The sequence below is a fragment of the Pseudopipra pipra genome, chromosome 8 (genome assembly GCF_036250125.1).
Source record: "Pseudopipra pipra isolate bDixPip1 chromosome 8, bDixPip1.hap1, whole genome shotgun sequence".
Taxonomy (NCBI): Eukaryota; Metazoa; Chordata; class Aves; order Passeriformes; family Pipridae; genus Pseudopipra; species Pseudopipra pipra.
Window position 1 is genome coordinate 15384958 of NC_087556.1, and position 22511 is coordinate 15407468.

Genomic DNA, 22511 nt, shown 5'->3' on the forward strand with positions numbered 1-22511 from the left:
TAGCTTGGAAGGTATTACTGCTAAGAACCATTTGCAAAATGACACTATTAAAAAAATCTTAATTTAATAAAAATTAAAAGCAATGACAATAATCAAGTTGTCCAGTCATGTATTGCTACATAATGACTGCAGAATGACCCTAATTGGTTAGCAGCAATGACCATATAATTATTCCTTTTCTGAATGTGCTGTACTCAATTTATTATATGAAGTACAGTTAATAAATATCAAAAATCCAAGACAAGATGTTTAGGTAGTTATAAAAGTGATTTAAATAAATTATCAAAACACCAGTGGTCACTGAGTTAATGCTGAAACTGATACATGTTCTGAGTTGTTACCACAGCATTCCATGACTCCACTGCAGTAAAGGGTATGCTGGCATTTACATTCTAAACTAGAACATTTATTCTGAGAGGTTTATAACTTGCCCATTTTAATTACCATCTGGCTGAAACTTGAAATAACCAATCTCCATTCAGATGTAAATTTTTAAGTAGAAGATGTAATTTAAAATCACTTTGCCAATTGTTTTTAGTTTAGGAATGGCAGCAATTTGGAATTTTGCTGCACTTGAATGTTTTTGTATTACTCAAAAAATAAACAGCTCAGTGCTTAACAACAGAATTGTATTGGTCTATAATGTGGAGTGAAGATAAATATAGGGAAGAATAAAAATTGTGTCTAAGAGTATTGTTGTACTAATAAAGTAACAACCACAACACTTAGTATGCCTTGCTTATATATTAACTTGTGCGCTTACACTGATGGAAATTTTAACAAAAAGAAAAAGAAAATCACACTAAATGGGCAAAAATTTGGTGTTGGCTAGCTGAAGTGGTTCACTGCCCACCAGGACATACACAGACACAAAAGAAGTCCTGAATACACTTGTAGCTGAAATTAAGAAAGAAGGAAGCTACTAGAAGGCACGACATGTCAGAATGGGCTTTCCCTTGAGTTTTGCAACCACTCTTTACCAACAAGCACAGGCAGAGAGCAGAAATACTGACAATCAGAAAACACAGCAGCTACTCCAAACTAGAAGTACATCATGCCAAGAGTGTGGTTTCAAGTCACACAGGAAGACAAGAGAATAAACTACCGCAAACAGCATTTCAACAACTCAAAAGCAGCAATAGCCAGTTTATATGGCAGGAAGCAGAGGTCAAAAAATGACAAGGGTTCCATGACTAGTATAAGTAGCAAAAAGGGTGCTACTCTGAAGTATTAATATATATTGTACTGCCAAGTTTAAGGATGTTCACTTAAGTTTAAATAGCATCTATTATCCTGAAAGACACCAAAATGCTTCAGAAATCATTCACAGAAAATAGAGGGAGTCTTTCAACTCTAACAAACACAACAGTCCTATCTAATATTTTATGACAGCGGGGGAATAATGTCATAAGAAACTGAAATGACATAGGACATTTATGTAGACTGAATATAATTTCTAAAATTGCATGTCACCTTATAGCAGACTATTGCCTATAAATTACACAAATATACAAAATGTAATAACCTATAAAAAATAGCACCTAATGAACCACTGTGATCTGAATTATCCTACTAGGTCAATGCAGCAGTATTTATATTAAAGACCAGCAAGGTTTAATCCCAGAAGTTTCTATGAAGCCCATCTACCCCAAAATTGGTTGGACTTAGTATTACGTAATTTGTGAAATCTGATAAGACTTTTCGTGTCGATATTACACTGCTATTAAATCAAAATATTCAGTACCATCTTTGTGAGGACTGTATCATGAAAGATGTATAAAGGCAACGGTTAGGAATAGCAGCAGCATGTCTGGAAAATACTTATTCTGTGTAGTTAACTATAGTTAAAAAGATTTCGCTTATCCCACTGCATTTAAAAACATTGCAATTTTCTTTGTTTTAAAAATACTTATTTTTAAATTTTTTAAGTCCTATATCCGTAACAATGCTAGTCCCTAATGTGGACATGTGGACAATAGTCTAAGGACTGACTTGTGTTGGTGCAAGTCCCTGTTGTCACAATCAGGAATAACCACTGACAGGAGTAAGTCGCTTTTCCATAATTTTCCTGTACTCATGTAGTTATCTTGAGCGACAAACCCACATTCCATTTAGGTGTGTCACACTTTCCAAGGCTTTTTTCAACCTTTTCCTGCTGAGCAAACTAATAAATATTTAAGAACACTTTCTAAAGTGGGAAAAAATCAAAAGTGACAGCACTAAGATGAGTGAAATCTGAATTAATTTCATCTATTAACACGGACTTCCAGGCAGAATTTCATGCAATCTGTTTGCCAACTTGCATGGCAAAGATAAGCCCTCCTTTGATGGACTGCCAGTCCATCTACCATAAAATCATTGAGAACCTTTTAAACCAATTATCTATTTCTTTGTTTTCTCCTTCCACTTCTCCCCAAAGAGTTGTCTTCATCACAGAAAATGCTATTAAGAGCAGTAGTGTGGGTATGGAATCAAGTTACAGAAGCTCAGTAGTAGCCCCTCATACGTTTCCTTCCAGCAGACTTAACTCCAGGATGAGTACATCGTGCACATGGGCAATTATTCCAAAGCAACCAATGTGTCGAGTATTTCCCATGAGAATAAGCAGGTTGTAAACCTCTAACAGGTCAAGTGACATCTTTGACATCTATTGAAATATCCCAGTCCGGTGACCACAGATTTGATTTTGCAGTGACACCTCACATGGTCAGATTCCCTCTATAAAAAAAGGAGCAGGAATCACAGAATCATAAAATCATCAAGGCTGGAAAAAACCTCCAAGATCACTGAGTCCAACCTTTGACTGATCACCATCCCAGCAACCAGACCACAGCACTAAGTGCCATGTCCAGTTGTTTCCTGAACACTTCCAGGGATGGTGACTCCACCACCTCCCTGGGCAGTTCGTTCCAGTGCCTGACAAGCCTTTCAGCAAATAAATTCTTCCTGATGTCCAGCCTGAGCCTCCCCTGGCACAGCTGTGTTCTGGGGAAGCAGGCTCTGAGACACAAACACCTCGGTGCAAGAGATAGGAATACTTCAGTTAATTTCTTAAGACTCACCGTTTCATTTCCAAAAAGAACATCGACATAAGGCATGACTTTCATCATAGGCTCTTTGTAGAACTGGCTAATAAATGGTGCAGAAAGATTCAAGCTGAAGATCTTGTTGTTGGCAGAAGCCTGAGTAGCCACTTTTAATACTGCTTCCGGTGACACCGTCAGGAAGAATCCCTGCAAGCATCCAAACAAATCAATGTATGTTACTAATTTCATCTTAGGTACCACATCAAGCATGCTGTTCCTATAAAGTCTCCCCCAACCCACATTTGTCATACACGTACACAGACAAAAACTTCTGGGAAATACTGCTTTTCCATTAAGGTATTAAAGAGGTGACAAAAAAATCTGCATATGCCTAGCACAGACTGCCAAAATGAAGCATAACTCCCTACCTCTGCATTCCATGTAGGACACTCTCCCGTGGTAGTTAACACTAACGTTCATATTTTAAAACGTGATATAATTCTAAATGCCCCTTTATAGTAATAGAGACAATGAGACTGTGCTGTTTAATTCCGAAGTCCAGTATGATGGCTCCATACACAGCTAGAAGACTAATGAAATCCTTTGCCTGAAAAATGATTACCTTATTTACAATGAAGGTCTTGAATATGCTGACTTTGTAGCAGTTGTTATTGTTTTGCAGGAAAAACCTAGGGGGTTTCATTTCCACATATGTATTTTATTTGTCCCTCCTCTCCCAAAAATATTTTTCTTTACTCAGAACATCAACATTCAAGTTAAGTATCAACTGTGAAACAAAATAAACAGAACTCAACCACAAATGACTACTTGTCTACTAAACAGTGAATGCTGATTTCGACTCTGTATGAAGAACAGTTCAAGGCTGCCATTTTGAATTTAGCATTGCAGACGTTGCCTCAACCTGGAATGTGTTCCAGGAGCCATGCAAAGATCCCCTACAAAGTTTCCTTAGTCTACTAACTAGACAAAGGCTTAATCTTTGCACTAATTAAACAAGTTTTCTATGTTTTGTTTTTGTAAGCCTAAAAGTAATTTTACTAACTGTTCTCAAAACTCAGTGAATGATAGCAATTTTCAAGCATGAGCAGCAAGTGTTAAATTTAAGGCCAGAGATAATGTCTAAGGCACAGTAATAAACAACTTTGAGGAAGGTCTGACAAATAAAACATCATCTCAGTCCTATCTAGAACACCACCACCAAGACACTCTACAAAGTGTAATACTGAAACAGTATAATGTTCTAGTTTTTATCCATATGATTATGCTTCAAATCACAGAATATCTGTACTTTTATCCTGCATACTTCAGGTAACAGATCATCCTAGGCATTCTATGGACTGAAAAAAATAATATAATGAAGAGTCTACAGATTAAAGACTGCTTTGAGAGTGTATGTATTTATTTCTCCTTACTCCACACTCTCCAGTCTATCAAATACACGACTGATTTCAAAATCTGGGCACAATTGACTACTTGACAGTAAAAGTCCAAAGGGCACAAGAATCCTAAGCAAGTTGTGGAGTTACTAGTACCTTGAACAACTGAAAGCCTGTAAACATCCAAGCTTCTTTGATATTTTTCCATTCTGAAGAATTAGAATGAACAGTTTATATAACATCTTATCTCCATAGCAATCTCTACCATCTTTTAGTTTTTCATTTAATGAACAGAGATGGATTTTGTAAAAACTGTTCCAAAGACAAAATAAAAACCTTTCAGGGGAAACATGTTGCCAGCTGTGGATAAATGACAGATTGCTCTACAGTGGTCTACGTAAACAGTAACCTGGTCAAATAATTAGGCTTCTTACCAATTTTAGGCTAAAAACTTCATCTGAACTAAAATACATCTGATTGTAATTTAAGGTACAGAACACTATCCCTATGGGATCTAACTCAGGCCTGCATCCAACTCCCTTTTCTTTGGAAAGGCAACATAAAAGTACTGAGAGACAGATAGGAGAGCTTGTTTTTCAGATCCTGCTAAGTAAAGGCCAGGAAATCTCAAAGGCTATAGCTCTGTCTTCTGGGTTTCCTAAAAATCACTTCTGCCATTTAATTGCATTCTTCCATGACTTTATTTATATTTTTATTTAAATAAGTGTTTGACATTAACAAAAGTTGTGTGTATGAGAACTCTTTGCCAAGTGTAACATTGTTTTGCAAAATGAAGTTGTAGCAATATAATCAACACAGTGGAATTAACAAAATAGGGAGAAAATGTATAAAATGTATAAAATCTGACCTGAACAGATTTGGATTTAAAGACATCTAATTCAATCCCCCTCCTTAAGCATTTAAATCAAGTTTGTCTCTATTTTTAATGGAATTCCAATTGCAGTTATAACCAGTATAGTTACAGCAACCCACCTCTCCAAGTTTGAATTACAACTAGGCAAGCCACAGACCACCCTACTTCAGCACACTACAGCTGTGTACAGGAATGAACCCCACTAAAACAAACAGGTTTTCTTATATCTCACCGGGATTCCAAGCAAAGTCACTTTGTGACTTCCTTAGAAACTCAGTCCACAGGCTCTTGCAGCTGACACTGCTTTTGTCCAGACAGATGTATCCAAAGGAATGCCTAACCCAACTACTCCTACTTGCTCTAACAATTAACTGCTAGCCAACATCAGCTCTGAGTGGGAGAATAAGTGTATCCTAGTATCACTGGTACAAAAGACTTTGTATTTCACTAGTAAGAAATTCTGTTCCCATTAACAAGAAGGTTAAGAGGCTCCTCAGAAGATGTTCTATAGCTACCTACACACCTTAGTCTAGTTCAGAGTTCTGGGAACCGATTTACCCTCAAAACCCAGAGGTACTTTAAAACAACTATGAGGAAAATACCTGTGATCAAAGGATGAGGCAGCTAACATACAGATATTCCGAAGGAAAATCAAATTACTGTGTATCTATCTTAGTGAAAGAAGGGGGTGCTGGTTGACAGCCAGCTCAATATGAGCCAGCAGTGTGTCCAGGTGGCCAAGGAGGCCAATGATGCCCTGGCCTGTATCAGCAATAGTGTGGCCAGCAGGACCAGGGCAGTGATCATCCCCTGTACTCGGCACTGGGGAGGCCACACCTCGAGTGCTGCATTCAGTTCTGGGCCCTCACTTTGAAAAGGACATTGAGCTGCAAGGGCAACAAGGCTCGTTTGTATAACTACCTGAAAAGAGGTTGTAGGGAGGGGGGGTTGGTCTCTTTACCATGCCTATGGTGAGAGGATTAGAGGAAGTGGCCTAAAACCAAGACAAGGGGAGATTCAGATCAGATTCGAGAAAAAAAAAAAATTTCACTGTCAGGGTGAAGGCTTTGGACTAGATTGCCCAGGCAGGTGGTGGAGTCACCACCCCTAGAGGTGATTAAGAGGTGTCTGGATGTGGTGCTGGGTGATGTGGTTTAGGGGTTACAGCGGTAGTGCTGGGTTGATGATCTTAAAGGGCTCTTCTAACCTTGATGATTCTATGAGAGAAGGACATATGATAATTGGGCAGTGCAGTCACAGAAAGTGACAGGCAGCAATACTGTACTAAGAAAACCTATTAAACATTAAAGGCTATCAGACATATTAGCAGCACGCAGCATTCCCCTGGCGTGCACTTATTGAGACTGAGTATACCAGATGCTACTGCTTCATGATGTGCCACTATTTTCTGCTGCTTGAAATGTAATGAGTGTCTTTTTTATGCCAGGAGGAAGGTACCATTGTACCCCAAGCCAGACAGAAAGGCTGAACCAATACATACACCAGGAAAACAGCATGGTAGACTGAATTATGTGTATGCATGTTGGTATGTGCATATGCACAACAGCAGTACTGTTCTTATGCACTGTAAGCAGTCCTTTTATTTAAACACAGTCCTTTGGTGAAGAACAAAACATTTTACTTGTGGGATAAAGAGAAACAAAACAAAAGAAATAAGAAAAATACATTACTGTTTTGCAGACACATGGCTACGGGAGATACAAGCACTTGCTTGTAATTTAAAAGCTTTCAAAATTCAATATTAAGATGCACATGATGGCAGTGGACAGAGCCAATAGAGAATATCATATTAATCTCACTTTCACACTATTCAGGAATTCTTTGATGCATGTTTTAAAATATGGTAAGGTACTGTGAATATTGGATAGTCTTTTACATTCAAGTCTTTTTTTTTTTTTTTTGTAAACACTAGCATTACCAGAAGGATTTGGTGAGTTTACACACAAGCAATTTGTCTTTGAAAGCCATCTCTCTCTTTTTTATCACACATAGACCTAAAAGGTTTCTTCTGACTACACTAAGCTCTTACAGCACTAGCTAGAGCAGACGTGAGGGCAGCAAATTAAGGGTGTCAAAAGTGTCAGCAGCACAGAATCAGAGAGTGTTGAAGAGGTGACCTCATGAAGCCAGCACAACTCTGGCTTTGGTAAAAAGTAATTCTGTATAAGGTGTTCTGCCCAAACTCAGAAGCCTTGCTTACACTGAACTCGTGCTTACACTGAATTTGTCTGGATTACATACATGGAATGTTTGCACAACAAGGATCGAGATTATTTTTTTCTTCCAAGTCAGTATTTCCAAACAAATTCAGGGCAAGATGATAACAAACAACTTTGCAATTTGGGATTTATTATCATTTAGTAGCACAGAAGCAATGTTGTCTTTAGAACATACAGAGATAACAAAAATTAGGATTGCTTTCAAACCTTCTACCTGCTAAAATGCATTTGTCCTCTCTTCTTTCTAGCTCTTCCACTTTCCTTGCCACTCCCAGCGTGGGTTACACAAAAATAACTTTATCATATGAATGACAGCATTTTGAACCATGGTATTCTGAGCTGATTTTGGAATGCCATTTGGTAACAATGTAAAACCAATAAATTGTGAGTGCGAATCAAAATATTTAACTTTCAGAAAAACATATACAACAGTATGCTGCCATTTAAGATGAATTATATTCTGCCAACATGAAAGGAACACATCATTTAATCCAAAATTATTTTATAGCAAGCATTTACATAAAAATGCAATTATGATGACATCACACTCTCATCCATCTAAAGGGTGGAATTTTTCAGGCACACAGAAAGTTTGACAGTTACGTAGTGACAGTCCTCATAAATACTGTGATTCAGTAAAGCCCTACAGAAATGTGACTTTAAGTGTGCTGGCAGTTCCAGTGAAGAGTGTGACTGCTGAGGTGCCAAAATAACTTGCTCCATTACATGACAGACACAACCAAGTCAAGAGTTTTTGGACCTGGCTACGTTTCCTACATTCTGTACACAAAGGGAACTTCAAGGCACACACTTGGGCAGAAGAGAGTTCCCTCAGCTCTGCTCTGCCATCAGTCTCATCTGTTGCAGTCTAGCAGAAACACCAGGGCTTGGAAAGAGTGAAGCTGGAACGCATGGCAATTCTTGGGATGGAGAATGAACCGGTCGGTAACTGCTCCAGACAGAAGAACTTACAAAAGGTTTCCAGGTGCCCTTACAACCACAAAGGCTGAAAGACTTTCATATTCCAGCCCCTGGACTGCCACAGCACAGATGGGGTGCAGTCCATGTCCCACCCACTGTGAGACATGGCAATGAAATCCTCTTCCTTCAGAACAGGAATCAGAAGGAATCTTTTTGGAATGTTAGAGCAGAAGCTCTTCATCTGAGTACTTACGTGGGTTTAAAAGAGCAGAGAACAATTTAAAAGCTATCTTTAACACTGAAACATCTGAGCACAGTACTTGGAATGTGCAACACTGTCAAGTTAGCAGATTTATTGACCCCTTACCTCTCCGATCTCCGAGTTTCGAGCATTTATACTTGCAACCTGTTCCTGCTTGAAATTATTGTTAAATTATTTTCCTTACTAAGATATGACAAAATAGTCACGATGATACAAATATTAAAATACTCACAGTATGGAGAAGAAAACCTCCATAAATAATTAACAAACCCCCCCACATTAAACAACATGACCTTTACTAGTAAAGGTGCTCGTGCATTAGGTAACATTTTACTTTCTCTAGGAAGGACAAAAGCTTTTTATAATTATCCACTTGGGAAATGTTCAGTCTGTAAAATACATGAACTTTATTTTAATCTATGTACCTGCTCTTCCTGTAATGGGTCATTTAGGCATTTGGAAAGTACCTACACAGTATCAATTGCATTTTGGAACTATATTTTATCTCATAGTGATCAGCAAGCAGTTACTTAATGAAACAAAACCTGCTGGTTTTAGTCCAGTTCCTACTGGAGACAGTTGTTTTAAATCAGGCAGCAAGGACAGCAAGAATGCAACAATTTCTCTGAGTAATTGTTTTGGCTTGTTCCTGTATGCATTGTTTATTTTTATGAAAGTATTGCTTTATAACTGGAAAATTACTAAGCCGTAAACTATTGTTTTATCATTCTGAGTGGCCAGTGTTTCTGTTTTTGATAAAAGCCAAGTTTCAAACAGTTTTCAGAAACATAGGGAAAAACCTAACTGTCAGTAAATGTGCTTATATTGACCGTGACATTTTCCTCTATGATGGTGCCAACATGTCAGAGGGACAGGATTGCTTTCAGACTTGAACAGCTTCTTTGTTCCTGAAGTGAACTCTGATTGCTGCCATATTAGTATCTATCAGTAGCAGAAAGCCTCCAATATCTGGCATTACATGTTAAAGAAACCAATTATTTTATGAATATATTAGCAATTTATTTTTAATTCGAATCAATTTGGAAATATTTTTCCATTCTGATAACTATTGACTAAATTAAGCATTTTCCAGGAGTTCTTCCAAAATACATTTAGGACAAGATAATTGTGTGACCTTACCTATGAGATGTATACTCACAGAGTGTATAGGTAAGAACTTTAACAATGAGGTAGAGGTATAAGCACAGTTTAGGCATTGGCAAATGTCATCCCCAATAAAAAAATTCTCCTGTTTCCCTGAAAACCACAAAGTTAGTTAAGATCTTGCCAAAATGAGCTTAAGAAGATGGTTTGACACAGCTCCCTGAAGTCTGCCTCTCTGTGAGGAAGCAAAAACATTTTTATATACTCTCTCAAGTTCAGCATATAGTTTTACATGAGTTTATTAAGCTCAGGGAGTGAGATGTATATATTTAATTTTACTGAATTTATAACAAAATTTTGGGAGACAGGAGCCTAGAGATTTTATTACTTTGATTAATAATTCAACCTCTTTTGCCTCTGTTTACCCACTTGCAAAATAGTTATAATGATAAATACACCTCCATTGGCAGAAGCAGTGGGAGGTTTAATTACTTAACATTACTGAAATGACTGAAATTCTCTGTTGAAAGGTATTACAGAGTATAGGGTATTACCATCAATAAAACATAAGCTGCAAATCAAACAAGCTATGATAAAGAGCAAGCCACTTAATTTCTTCTGGTATCCCAGAACCACTTTGCCACACTTTTACTTCATTGAAAACCTATTTAATCCTTACTGAGAAAACATCTTAAAAAATTTGTTAAATTGCTGATTAAAAAGAGAAACCATTTATTTCACCTTTCATCCTTTTAAAATAACTCTTTATTGAGTTTGTCTAACTCATATATTAACATGAGGATAATGTTGTGTTTAGACCAAAAAGTAGATTTAGACATACCTATTATTGTTTGATGAAACAATATCCAGAAGTCTAAAAATTGGCAACAATATTAGCAATGTTGTTTGGAACAATGAGATAATTGGTTTTCAACCCTAATTTCCACATTTTTGAGCACAATCCCGGGATCCTTGTCCTGGCAAATAAGCACTTTAGGAAGCATAGAGTAAGGTATGGTTAATTTAGGCCCTTGACAATTGTGCAATATTTGCTTTTTTGTATATGGTTAGTCCCGTTAATATAATGTGGCATCTCATTAATTATGTAAACATCAACCATATGTTGAATTCATTTAAGTTTGGTGTGTACATAATATTTACAGCATATTAGTAAATTGGGAGAATCTATGTAACTACAAATGCACAGAGAATTTCTAATTCTCTAGACAGTTAATCCTCAGTTTGAAAGCTCTCTAAGCAAATACTTAAAACAAGCCTATTTCTTGCTTATTCAAATAGCCTTGAACAAGAAGAGAACAAATAGGAGTATCTGCTTAATTAAATGAGCTTATATCAGCACAATGGTTTGTTTTATAAATACAGGTTAAACACTCAAAGAGTGAAACAATGACTGACCATTGATGTATTAGTAGATAATCATGACTGACTGGGTGTCTTGTAAAAATGCAGACTATTTGATATGGTTATACAAAGTCTTGTGGAGAACTATCCAAAGCTTGCACACCAGTACAGCTTACTTGGCAATTTTGTTTTTACTATTCCATGACCTGAAAATCATAAAAATTCTGCTGTGCATACACAAGAGAGTTTTGGAATGTGTAATTATGCCCACAAATATTGTGTCTTTCGGAGTGGAGGGGGAAACTAATCTGGGCTTGCTCTGCTGTATTTATAAATATTTGTTTCCCCACTCCCAAAAAAAGGAAAAAAAAAGCTCTTGCTCTATACCAGTATATACTGCTACACCTGCACCCTCAGTGTCAGGATTCCCAGGGGATGCAAGGAATGCAACTCTTATGTAATATAAACAAACACAAGAATGAGTCCAATGGCTTGAAAAATAAGTCAACTCTGGCATGACTTCTGTATCTTAGAGATTTCCCTGTCAACAATGTGGTCATGCTATGAAACATTTGACTTAAATTCACTATAAAGCAGATACAAGGTATAATAAAATATAGGTACGTTTCTCCCTAAGCACTCTAATATTGAAACACTTCAGCAGAAACCTTTCTTCCCTCCCCCAACTACCTTTGAGATCTTGTAAATTATAAGAACACAGCAGCATGGGGATTAAATATTAATCAAAGTCATTACCATCATCGTTAGAACATATTTCAAGAGCCCCAAAGAAAGAGTATATTATTTCACTAATAAAGATCATATCATCAGAAAGACTACACTAATACTGTAGCATGGTAGGTAGGAAGACAAAAAAAAGCAATGATCAAGAGGTAACTCAAAAGATTTCTGAAGCTTATTCCACTGTTCTAATGCTAACTCATCCTTTCACTGAGTCTGTTCAAACAAGGCAAACTCATCATGGGCAAAATGGAGCTCTCTATAGAAGCACACAGTATATTTACAAAATGTAATTTTGCTGGGGAAAAAAAGCACCAAAAAATAGAACAAAAACCAACCAACCAAAAAAAACACCAACAAAAATCTCAAACAACAACAACAACAACAAAATCCAAACTCCATCAGTGAAAATGTGGAGCAGCTCCAAAGTTTCAGCGGAGATCTGAATTCATTTACTGTTTAAAAACGCTACCCAATGTACAACCAGGGCACCTGAAACCAGCATTGCTGTTCACAGGATGACTGATTCTTTGCATTAAAGGAATGAGTAGCTTTATGGAATAATAGGACTTCCACTACTTGCAAATTAAGGTGTAAATGATTAATAAAACAAATACCTCTCCCACTCCCCGAGGTATTTCCTAGCTGATTTTAAACAGTCTACATATCCTTATGATACATTTAATTTCATGTTTAAGCACCACTAACGTATAAAATTAAGTGCATAGTAAAATGAAAAGCTCAGAAGAACTAAAAACATAATTGGCAAAATAATAAAGGATGTATTTCTTTCAAATTCTGACTTACCAAGTTAAGAGTGTGTTAAATATTTTGTTTAAATATCGCCCTTCTCACAACTCTAGCCTCAGAACCACAATTCCAAAAAAATGTCTTTCACAGCAAATATAACATTTACTATGAACATGCAATTAGGTCCTAATCACTTGGATTAATTACCACATCAGGCTTTACAATAAAACATTTATTGCTTACACTTCCACACATTAAAATTAATTATTTAAAAGAACATTAATGTTATTGCTTGGCCTTTTAATTTTCATTATAGAAAGATTCCTGCATTACTTTGTTTAGGAACACAAATAAATGAGGGTCAGGATCTATGCTAATTCTAATAATTATTAATATAGTTGAACTGTGGACAGTTGCTAAGCTCTAAACAGGGATATAAATTAATTTGGGTAATACCTGTCTGTAGAATACTTTGATTACAATGAGCTTCGTGTTTCGCATTGTTATATTCTGAATGAGTACTTTCTTCAAATTCAAAGGGGGAGGGGGAAATACCCCTAACTATTACCTTTTTAGAGCCAAATAATATTTACATTGAGTTCCTGTTCCTAATGAACTTAGGAGCTCACACCTCAGAAACCCTCTTTTAATAGCAGGACCACTACTGTAACCAGGGAGAGCAGTGTTAGTCTTTTACTTCCAGACCTTATAATCTGAGGGGAAACTTGCCTGCTAAGACATTGTTTTCTGTAAAGTCATTATTTTCTGTAATGTCATATTACTGGGGGAGTAGAAGGTTTTAGTGGGGGCTTCACTTTGCACTGCTATTCAAGATGCTTGAATACCCTGAATAAGTTTTAATTTTCTAATGAATATTTTCCATACTTGTCTATCTGAAACTGATTCCACTCCTGTCACATTATTTACCCATCTTCAGAGAAAATCACGCTCCAGATATAGGAAATATGGCAAACATTTTTTCCCATTTAATTAAAATGTAATATTTAGATCAATAGAAGATCAAGTTAGGTGGTCAACCTAACCAACCTTTCTTGATGCAGAATATCTCTTGAGCTTTCAATGATTTTGAGAACAGGAAATCCCTGAAATTTAGTGAGCAAATACTTATGTGTTCCCTAAGAATGTGTGACAACACCCCTTTTTAGCTGCACCCAGGGACCTTCCCAGTGTCCATAACCAGGTATCCAAGTTCCCCAGGGTACAGGTCCCTTTGGATGTTATGGTGTGTTCAGCACTATATGTTATGTGACTTACAGCTTCTGCTCATCTCAGCTATTCCATTACAAACACTAATGTCTGGCACTGTGGGATTCAGTGACTCCTGAAGGAGGCTGCTCACACCCATGCACTGTGATGGGATTTTTGATGGTGAGATTACATGTTACTGACTTTAAAACCCCTGTGTAATGATACACATTTTTCCTGCGACGACAGAAACATATGGGCACTATTTTGAGTTTAATGTATGACAAACAAATGAATTTCATAAACAGCCGTGTAAAATGAGGATCTATAGTTCCAAACCAATTTACAGATTAGGAACAACAATGCAGAATACAATTAACAATTAAGAAAATCACTGGGAACTAGTAATTAAGTGACTTCTTTGGACACATTTGAGTCTCCAAAACTTTTACTTTATGGAAACAATGCTACGTTTTCAACATGGCAATTCTAGTTTTGGAACACAGGCCTAACTTCTTGAACCAATGTCTCTCCTAGTTGTTAGTGCCTAAATTAGTTTATCTGGTTTAATTCAATTTGCTTATTCTTGAAATGTTGAAGTGTATAGAGAGAAAGAAGAGAGACTTATGAGTTCATGCCCTAAAAAATTATATTTAAAAATATATAAATCAAACTGCTTTTTTATTGTAAAACTCACATGAGTTTTACAATATTTGAAGAAATTTCAAATGGAAAAAGAATTTTGTTTATAGGGATCCAACATGAGAAACACTCAAAATGACTGAACACAAAGCAACAGTGTAAACTTCAAATTTGCTCTAACAAACCTCTGAGAGTCCATTCCAACTTGAATTATTCTAAAAGTCTGTGATACACTAGATCTGTGAGTATTTGAAAATATGGACAAAAAATATGTGGACAAGCCATAGAGTCTCCAATGTCCTATCAGCGTCTAAGAAAGTATCTCAAAGCGAAGCATCCCAAGTACAACATAGACCTCTAACAATCATGTAAGAAAGTGGCTATATTACCCTGAAATAAACACCACAAAATGAAAACACTTTGCAAATGAACCATGTAAATGCACTAGGAGTAGAACAACACCTTAGAGGTTAAGATTGTTCTACAACCCTTCAACTTCACATGGAACATCCCTGAATTCCAAATCATGAAGTCAGTGTCATCTTAGCAATGCCTACAACCCTATATGTAGACAGTCCTTTGAACAGGAATGAGCTCTGTTACAGAATATTAATTATGAAAAAATGTTCCCTGCTCTTTTTTACTCCATACTTGAATCTTTGCCCATTCAATTTATGTCCTTGAAAACAGATAGAATAAGAAAAATTGATACTAAAGTTATGATAATGTATTTAACAGTGTTAACTTGTGTGCTAATTTATACACTATAACCATGATTTTCTGGATTAGACTATCACTGAATAACTTTGACATATTAGACACACATAACAAAGACAAATGAAAAAGAACTCCTTTTAAAATCAGCATTTGAGCTCATGTTTCAGTGCTTTTATAAGAAAATGAAATTGGGATCTCTCAAAATCACCTACTTAGTTCTGAGAGTTTAAATCCCTTCCTCATGCTAAAAAACCATAATTTCTACTTTTTAAACAGCCAAACAAGAACATTTTGAAACTGTATAACAAAATAACCTCATTTTAGGGAACGAAAATTCCTGGTCCATGACAAAGCAAAATGCAGCACATATACTTCAAAGCAAACATGGAAAGTCTCTGTCTCAGGTTTTTGATAGATTTTTATGCCTCTGAATCAATGACATGCCTTCATTTACAGGAAAGTCTGAAGATTTGGTATTTATTGGAGCTTGCTCTCTATTCAAAACAGCGAACTATGGAAATCAAAGATTTCCTCTTTACTCCTGTCCCTACAGTGCCCCCTCTTCACTGTCTATGATCCATTCCAGTCAGGAATCTAGTAAGAAACCAAAACTGGCAGAGTGGAATCAAACACTTCTACAAAATAGGAAATAAAGTGATGATGATACCTCCAAACCAGCGCTCAGAAGTCGTGGATAAATCCCTTACATTTCTACAACCTTCTGATACTTAGAGGTCTAACGTTCTTCAGGAAAGGCAGTGGAGACGCAAATCAGCTATTTTCCCAAAACCTTCCCTGGAGAGCAATGTCTATATCACACTACTTAAAACATCTTCTACAGTTCAAAATTAAGCTTAAGAAGCTTCCTTCTGAATCAGATGTTCAGAATTGGTACAAATCACAGAACAACATATTACAATAGTCACGTTTATCCATAGTAATAATTGTTGAAAATCAAAGGGTTAAGTAGTTGGTAATGACATGAACAACAAAAAAAAAAATTATTTGACAAGATTCCACCCTCATTCCAATCTCTACCAAAGCGTCAAATGTAATTATAAATTTTCACCAAAGATGTCAGATTCTTATGTTAATCTTTGCACAATCTGACACTGCCATTCTTCTACTTTTATAGATGTGAACAGTTATCACTTTGTTTGTATGTCACCACAGACAACATAATCAATAGTTTTCATATCTTTCTGTTCATACTTTTTGTTAAAATGAATTTCGCGAGTGCTGCTTACTTTTGTTCCACTATGAAACTTGTTACTGCTTGAATAGAGAGTACTTAATCTCAACAATAAACATTATAATGTACGATAGAGCAGTCAGGAGAAAAAAAAAGTTTCAACGTTTTTTCCAGTCCCCATTCTAACACAGTCTGTCCTTATCAAATTAATATCTACCAACAGTGACACAGAAGCAACACAATGGATGGCTTTGTTCACATTAGATGTGCTAATCTGAAGCACAAACTGCCTTTCACTCCTTTTCCTTGTATCCTCTGTATTCCTGTAGTAAGGAAATCTTACTCCATGAAACTCAATGCAAAAAATTTATAACTGGAAATAACTGGTTTATAAAATATTACATGCCAGCATCAATAAGTTAAAGATCCACAAACAGATGGATTGCTTGTTTACTGTTTCCATAACCAAAGAGCCACTGGGAAGGCTGGAGAGGTCTTTCTGACCTGGCACTCAGGAGAAAGTACCATGCAGGCACATTCAGTTCTTCCTGCAGTTCTCCAGCAGAACTCCAGCTCTGAGCACAGTCAGCACAGTTGCTCCTTATCAGTAACAGACACTGAGAGATCTCATGAAAGCTGCAAATGACATTTGTTGAAAAGTTGTTCACCGTTGGATAGTGGCTCCTGTGAAGGTAAACTTGATCCTTACTGTCCTACCCACACATCTATTCTCTGTGGATGCTATGAAGCACCGAGACTTTCAAAAAGAGAACTTTTTTAATCAGTCACCAGGGCACAAAACTGAAATGTAAAGAGGAGAATGAATTTCATGCTGGCATAGGTTTTACATTAGCCTTTACAAATGAGCACCACTGTGCCAACAGTGAAACTGGTCTGGATTTTATAACGTTTGCTGAACTTGAGTTTAGTAATTGACCTTCTTGATATGCAGTCAGATGGGAAGTTTTCATTCCAGGCACCGAAACAGAGCAAACTGCTCCAGCAGAAAGAACTTTTTTTGGATATGATGATTTAGCTAAGGCTTTAGGCTCTATCTTGACCAAATGTGTACTTCAGACACTTATCACCCAACAAAGAGAGTCAGGATTTTCTATTGCCAGCACCCAATTAATCGACTTTTTCCAGTGTGAACTAGAGCCAGTTAAGAGTTGGCTTCATCCACATTTACTACTTAAAATTGATACCCATAAAACACAGAATATGTTTATATCATGTAACTCTTAGGTTTAGCCAGAGGTAATTACTGTTATGTATCAGCAACTGCAGTCCTGATCATGTCTAGAAGCAGAGAAATAACAAGTCCTTCTTGAGTGAGAGCCTCAGGTCTGTGAGGCTATCTGTAAACTATCTAATGCACTTAAGTCTGTAAATCCAACAGTATTCAAGTCTAGTCTAATGCACATCCATAACCTCTGAGTAGTAATACCACAGCATGCTTCAGGCTGCTGAAAAAGCAGATTTCAGAGAACGAGTTGCAGCACAGCAGTACTTCTGTATATGTGCAACAAACAGTATCTGAAGTGTCTTCTGACCCTATTTACTCCTGATAAACTGCATCGAGATGCACAGGAATAGCAAAAGTCTTCTGTAAAGTTGCTTTTCTAGCAATCTACTCTCCACAGCAGTGATTGCTTATATCTCAGTACCATGCCATATCCCTGTCCACTCTAATCTCAGAGCAAAGGAACTTTAGAATACTCACTGTGAATAACAGTCCTTGGAAAATATTCAACAATTTCAAGACTATTATACATTTTAGAATTCAGATATTTAACACCACTGATGATTAGCAATTTTCTACAATTACCACTAAAATCATTTAATGTCCCGAGAAGAGGATACAGATGACAAGGAGTTGTTTGAAAAACTAAACTTTTACAAAACATCTTCTGAATGTCTGGCATTTGGATACAGTAATACTTTGTCTGCTTTTCTGACTGCCTGTTACAAATTTGTATTTGCCTTTGGATATTCTTATGGCAAAAGAGTCTGTTCTGAGGAGATTTGTACCTTGGTTTTAGTACAGTGAATTATGTATCTACTCAGAGATCATGCTCTCCTGAACAAACATCCAAGCCTTTTAAAACAGTCTGCCAACATACCGTGAAGATCTGGGAAATGGCACACCCTCACAAATGCCAGATGTAATTCTGCCCACAGGAAGAGTCAGATGGATTCCTCCAATAAATTCCTACCTCTTTTGTCTGCCTCTTGGTTGATATATGATACCACTGCAGATGTATCCAATTTTATTAAAATTTGTCCCATCACCTCCAATCCAAAAAGAGAATTTTCAAATTTACCCTGAGTTTGTGCACATTTTATTACAAGTTATTTTATTTTTTATTTATTACAAGTTGTTCCTAAGCTGAAACCCAAGCGTTAAGTTTTATTCCACTTAGTTCATCAAGGTCCATATCTGGTGAGGCAGTGTTCTGTGTTTGTGGTTGTAAAAAACAGCTAATTTCACTAAGAGTACTTGGATTTTGGGCTCTCATCTCAGTAAATTTTTAAGCCCTGAAGCTGGAATTATGATGTCCATTTTGGCTGAATTTGAAGATAATCATAAATAGCAGTGGAGTTCAAGCAACAGAACATCCCACAGGACTACATGCAAGCTACAAAGATCTCATCATAGCCAGCTTTTCAAATCCTAGCAGAAGCTTTGCTGAAGAACTGAACTGGAAAATAACATTCTTTAAAGCTCAATATTGAAAGCTTTTCTTTAATGAGGGGCTAATAAAGTATTTCACAATGGAGATACTGGTAAATCTATCATTAAAGATGTCACTGAGTTTCTCCATTTCAAAGACATAACTTATGTTACAGAGTATACAAGAAACTCACACAGGTGGCTATGATCTCTGCTCAATTTGACACTAATACAATTGTGAACAACTCTGGAAACCTCATATCTGGAAAATCATCATGTAATAGAAAAGCATCTACTAGAAAGTTAAAAAAAGTAGCAATTCAAAGTAATTTTTAAAAGGCTTTTTGAGTGAATATTTACTATGAATTTAGGCATGATAATTTACAAGTAGTCATACACACTGAGAACAACTGCACTTGCTACACGTTCAAGATTTTCCAAAGGGGGAACACAGGGGAGGCTAGGTCAGAATTTTTTTAATTGGGAAGTATTAAGACTTGACATTGAGCTAATATCAAAAAATCTTGCACTGAATTACTCATACATTTAAAGACTGATGAAATAACTCCATATAAATAATTCCCCCCTCCAAAATATAGGTGTAAAAATCTGCTGCTTGTTCTGCATTGCTTCATGTACAGAAGCTAAGCTTTTAATTCAACTTGTCTTGTGTTGTATTAGTACTACCCTGTAGAAAAGCAGGTGTTTTGTTTCTGAAAATGACATTTTTGGCATTATTCCCAAATTACTTAGGATTCTGAAGATATTGTCCACAGTCATTCTCCCACTTCCAGTCATTTTACTAGTGTTTGCAGAGACTGATGATCTAGAATGTCCCTTGTGGTAAGATTTTGTATTCCACTTTCTTTCTTCTCCACTGAGGGTATTAAGTTCGATTCCATTCGCATTTAAGAGACAACAGAGTGTAAAAGTTAGTGATGCTCATGGGAAGATACTTTACTGCTTGGGACAAAGAAGAGATGAATATTGTGTGAGAAACAGGGAGACAAATTTTAATAAAATGTGAAAATGAATTGAGGTTACCATTTTTGTCATTGTGGTATCACTGCTGGCCTCGTGACAGATGAGTCTTAGTCTGCATATGAAATCAATATCCACTAAAAACTTTATTAATGGAAGTATTAATTACTTCAAGACAATAACATACCTTGGATCTAAATCAGATACTGCTCAAGAGCACACTGGGGATAATTAAATATTGTTATACGAGTGTCTTTCTCACATGAGAAAAATACAGTAAAGATTCTATACATTTCGGTCCTTGCAGAAAACTATCCAAAAGCATACTGGGGCTTCCTGTAGAAACAGAAAACCTCTAAAAGGGGCCTTTAAAGTTGGCAAAATCAGTAAATTTAATCTATCCACTTTCTTTTGACCTTTAAACCTGACCTGAAAAAAGTGTTCAGCAACATAAATTTGATCTCTAAAGGCCTGCTGCAGATCTCATTTTCTGCTGTTTTTCCATTAGGCATTTATGGGACTTGCTGGTGTTACAGGGGACTAGTAAAATGTCGAACTAATCCTGCAGTTCCTGTGTATGAATTCAGCTTTTCCCTATGAGATGACAACATTTTTTTTTTGTCTGCCAGGGTTTTTTCAGATATTAGAGTATAAGACTAATACCATAGGTGCAATGTTATTTTTTTTCATTTGGTAACATTAACCAGATCTAGCAGTTCAAGTGTTGAAACAAAAGAATTCTTTCCTGAGCCAATAAGGTGGCTTGGTGCACATCTGCACTAATTGAAATCACAGCATGGCTTTTCAGGATAGGAATTGTATCCAAAGCATACAGAGGATTTGAAGATCGTGGTTGTGTGTTTGTACATTCTCATAAGTGCAGAGGAAACCAGCTGCTTCCATTTATGAACTGTGCTGATACATGTGCCTCCATGTACCAATGACATAATGTGCAATTTAGCAAGCTAAAGATTTGCCAATTGTTTTAACAAGGAAAAGGAAAGGATGGGTACAGAAGGCAAGGCAATAGAAAAAAATTTATAATAAAGATATCTAATTTTTAAGTAGCACATTCTGTAATTTATGCTATAATTCTCAAGGATTAGAGCTAGGTGACAAAATAACAGGTTATTACATCATCCCGCCCTTTCATCCACTGATAACGGCCCTTGATTCTTTCCAAGTTCCCTTCTCCTATCTTTTTGGCCATTGCACTGTTTTTCCATAATACAGCCATCAACTTTCAATCCAAATTCACTTTCCACTCCTTTTATGCTGTATTAAATTTTGATGCAAATTCTTCTGTCCGAAGTGCCCTTTTTCTCTTGACTTTGCTAACTTTTCCCTTTTTGATGCTTTTATCTAGTAACTCCTTCGGTACCTCTTTGGAAAAATCCTCCTCTATACTACTGAATATGGTTCTACAGATGGATTTAAGATATTCCTACACTATTTCTGGCTCCAGCCTATTTTGAGGTAATTACCAAACATATTTAAGCTGATGGTGGAAGGACCTTTGTTTCTTCCCCTCTCTCTCTGTTCTAGTCCTGCCTTATTCTGTCCAAGCTGAGATCCCTGCTTTCAAACCACATTTTCAATTCAAATCTTTTTTTTAGGATGTCACTTGAATTCTTCTAATAGTTTCTGCTTAACATTTCCTTTACTTTTTAGTCACATAGCTTAAACTGAGCAGACATCACCTTATTCCAACTGAGCTTGGAAAAGAAATACAGATCACTTTCCATTCCTCTCATTCCTGAATTGAGTATTTGGTACTTGGCTCCTCTTTCAGGCTTTCATACCCATCTTAAACTTATCTCTGAGTATTCACCACTTGCTACTTTACTTTTGAAACAATTATTTATGTCCTTTTAACCCATTCTGTCCCACAAGCAGGTGAAGGGCTTCCCATAAGCCTCTCCTTTTCCAGGTTCACTATAAACCTTTTAGCACTGGAGATTCTGGGAACACTGGGATACTCAGACCAACATCATTGCTATGTTCTTATTTCTATGTGCTTTCCCTACTACACTCTACAACAGGAAATATTTCTTTGAGTAGCACCCCAACAGAGCTTGGATCTGTCATTGGGCTCCAAGGTGCTACAATAATAGGATGAAAAAAGAAAAAGTTCGTGTGAAATGTTATAGAGAACGTTCCAGGGACAGATAGGAGGGAGAGAAGGGTTTTATTGTGTTTTACTTAATGCATACTCACATAATACTGACCACAGTCAGTCCTGTCCATGGTCTGCAATTGTAGCAAAACAACAGAAGAAAGGGAGAGGGGGTCTAGCTGCAAATCTTTTGTTAAACAGCAAAAATAAAATCACTCATTACTGACAATTTGATTCTGGAAAACCATAAATGCATTTCCATTCTAGAATTAAATACTGCACAGCAGAGGGAGTTATACTAAAGCC

General features: G+C 36.6%; 1 protein-coding gene across 2 annotated transcripts in view; it reads right to left on the bottom strand.

The window, feature by feature from the left end:
• The window catches only part of ADK (adenosine kinase), a 277174-nt gene that overhangs the window by 77279 nt on the left and 177384 nt on the right, over window positions 1–22511 (bottom strand). For both annotated transcript variants that reach the window (XM_064663829.1, XM_064663830.1), the window contains exon 7: window positions 3063–3233. In XM_064663829.1, the coding sequence (XP_064519899.1) occupies window positions 3063–3233 (171 nt within the window). The remainder of the gene's footprint in view (window positions 1–3062; window positions 3234–22511) is intronic.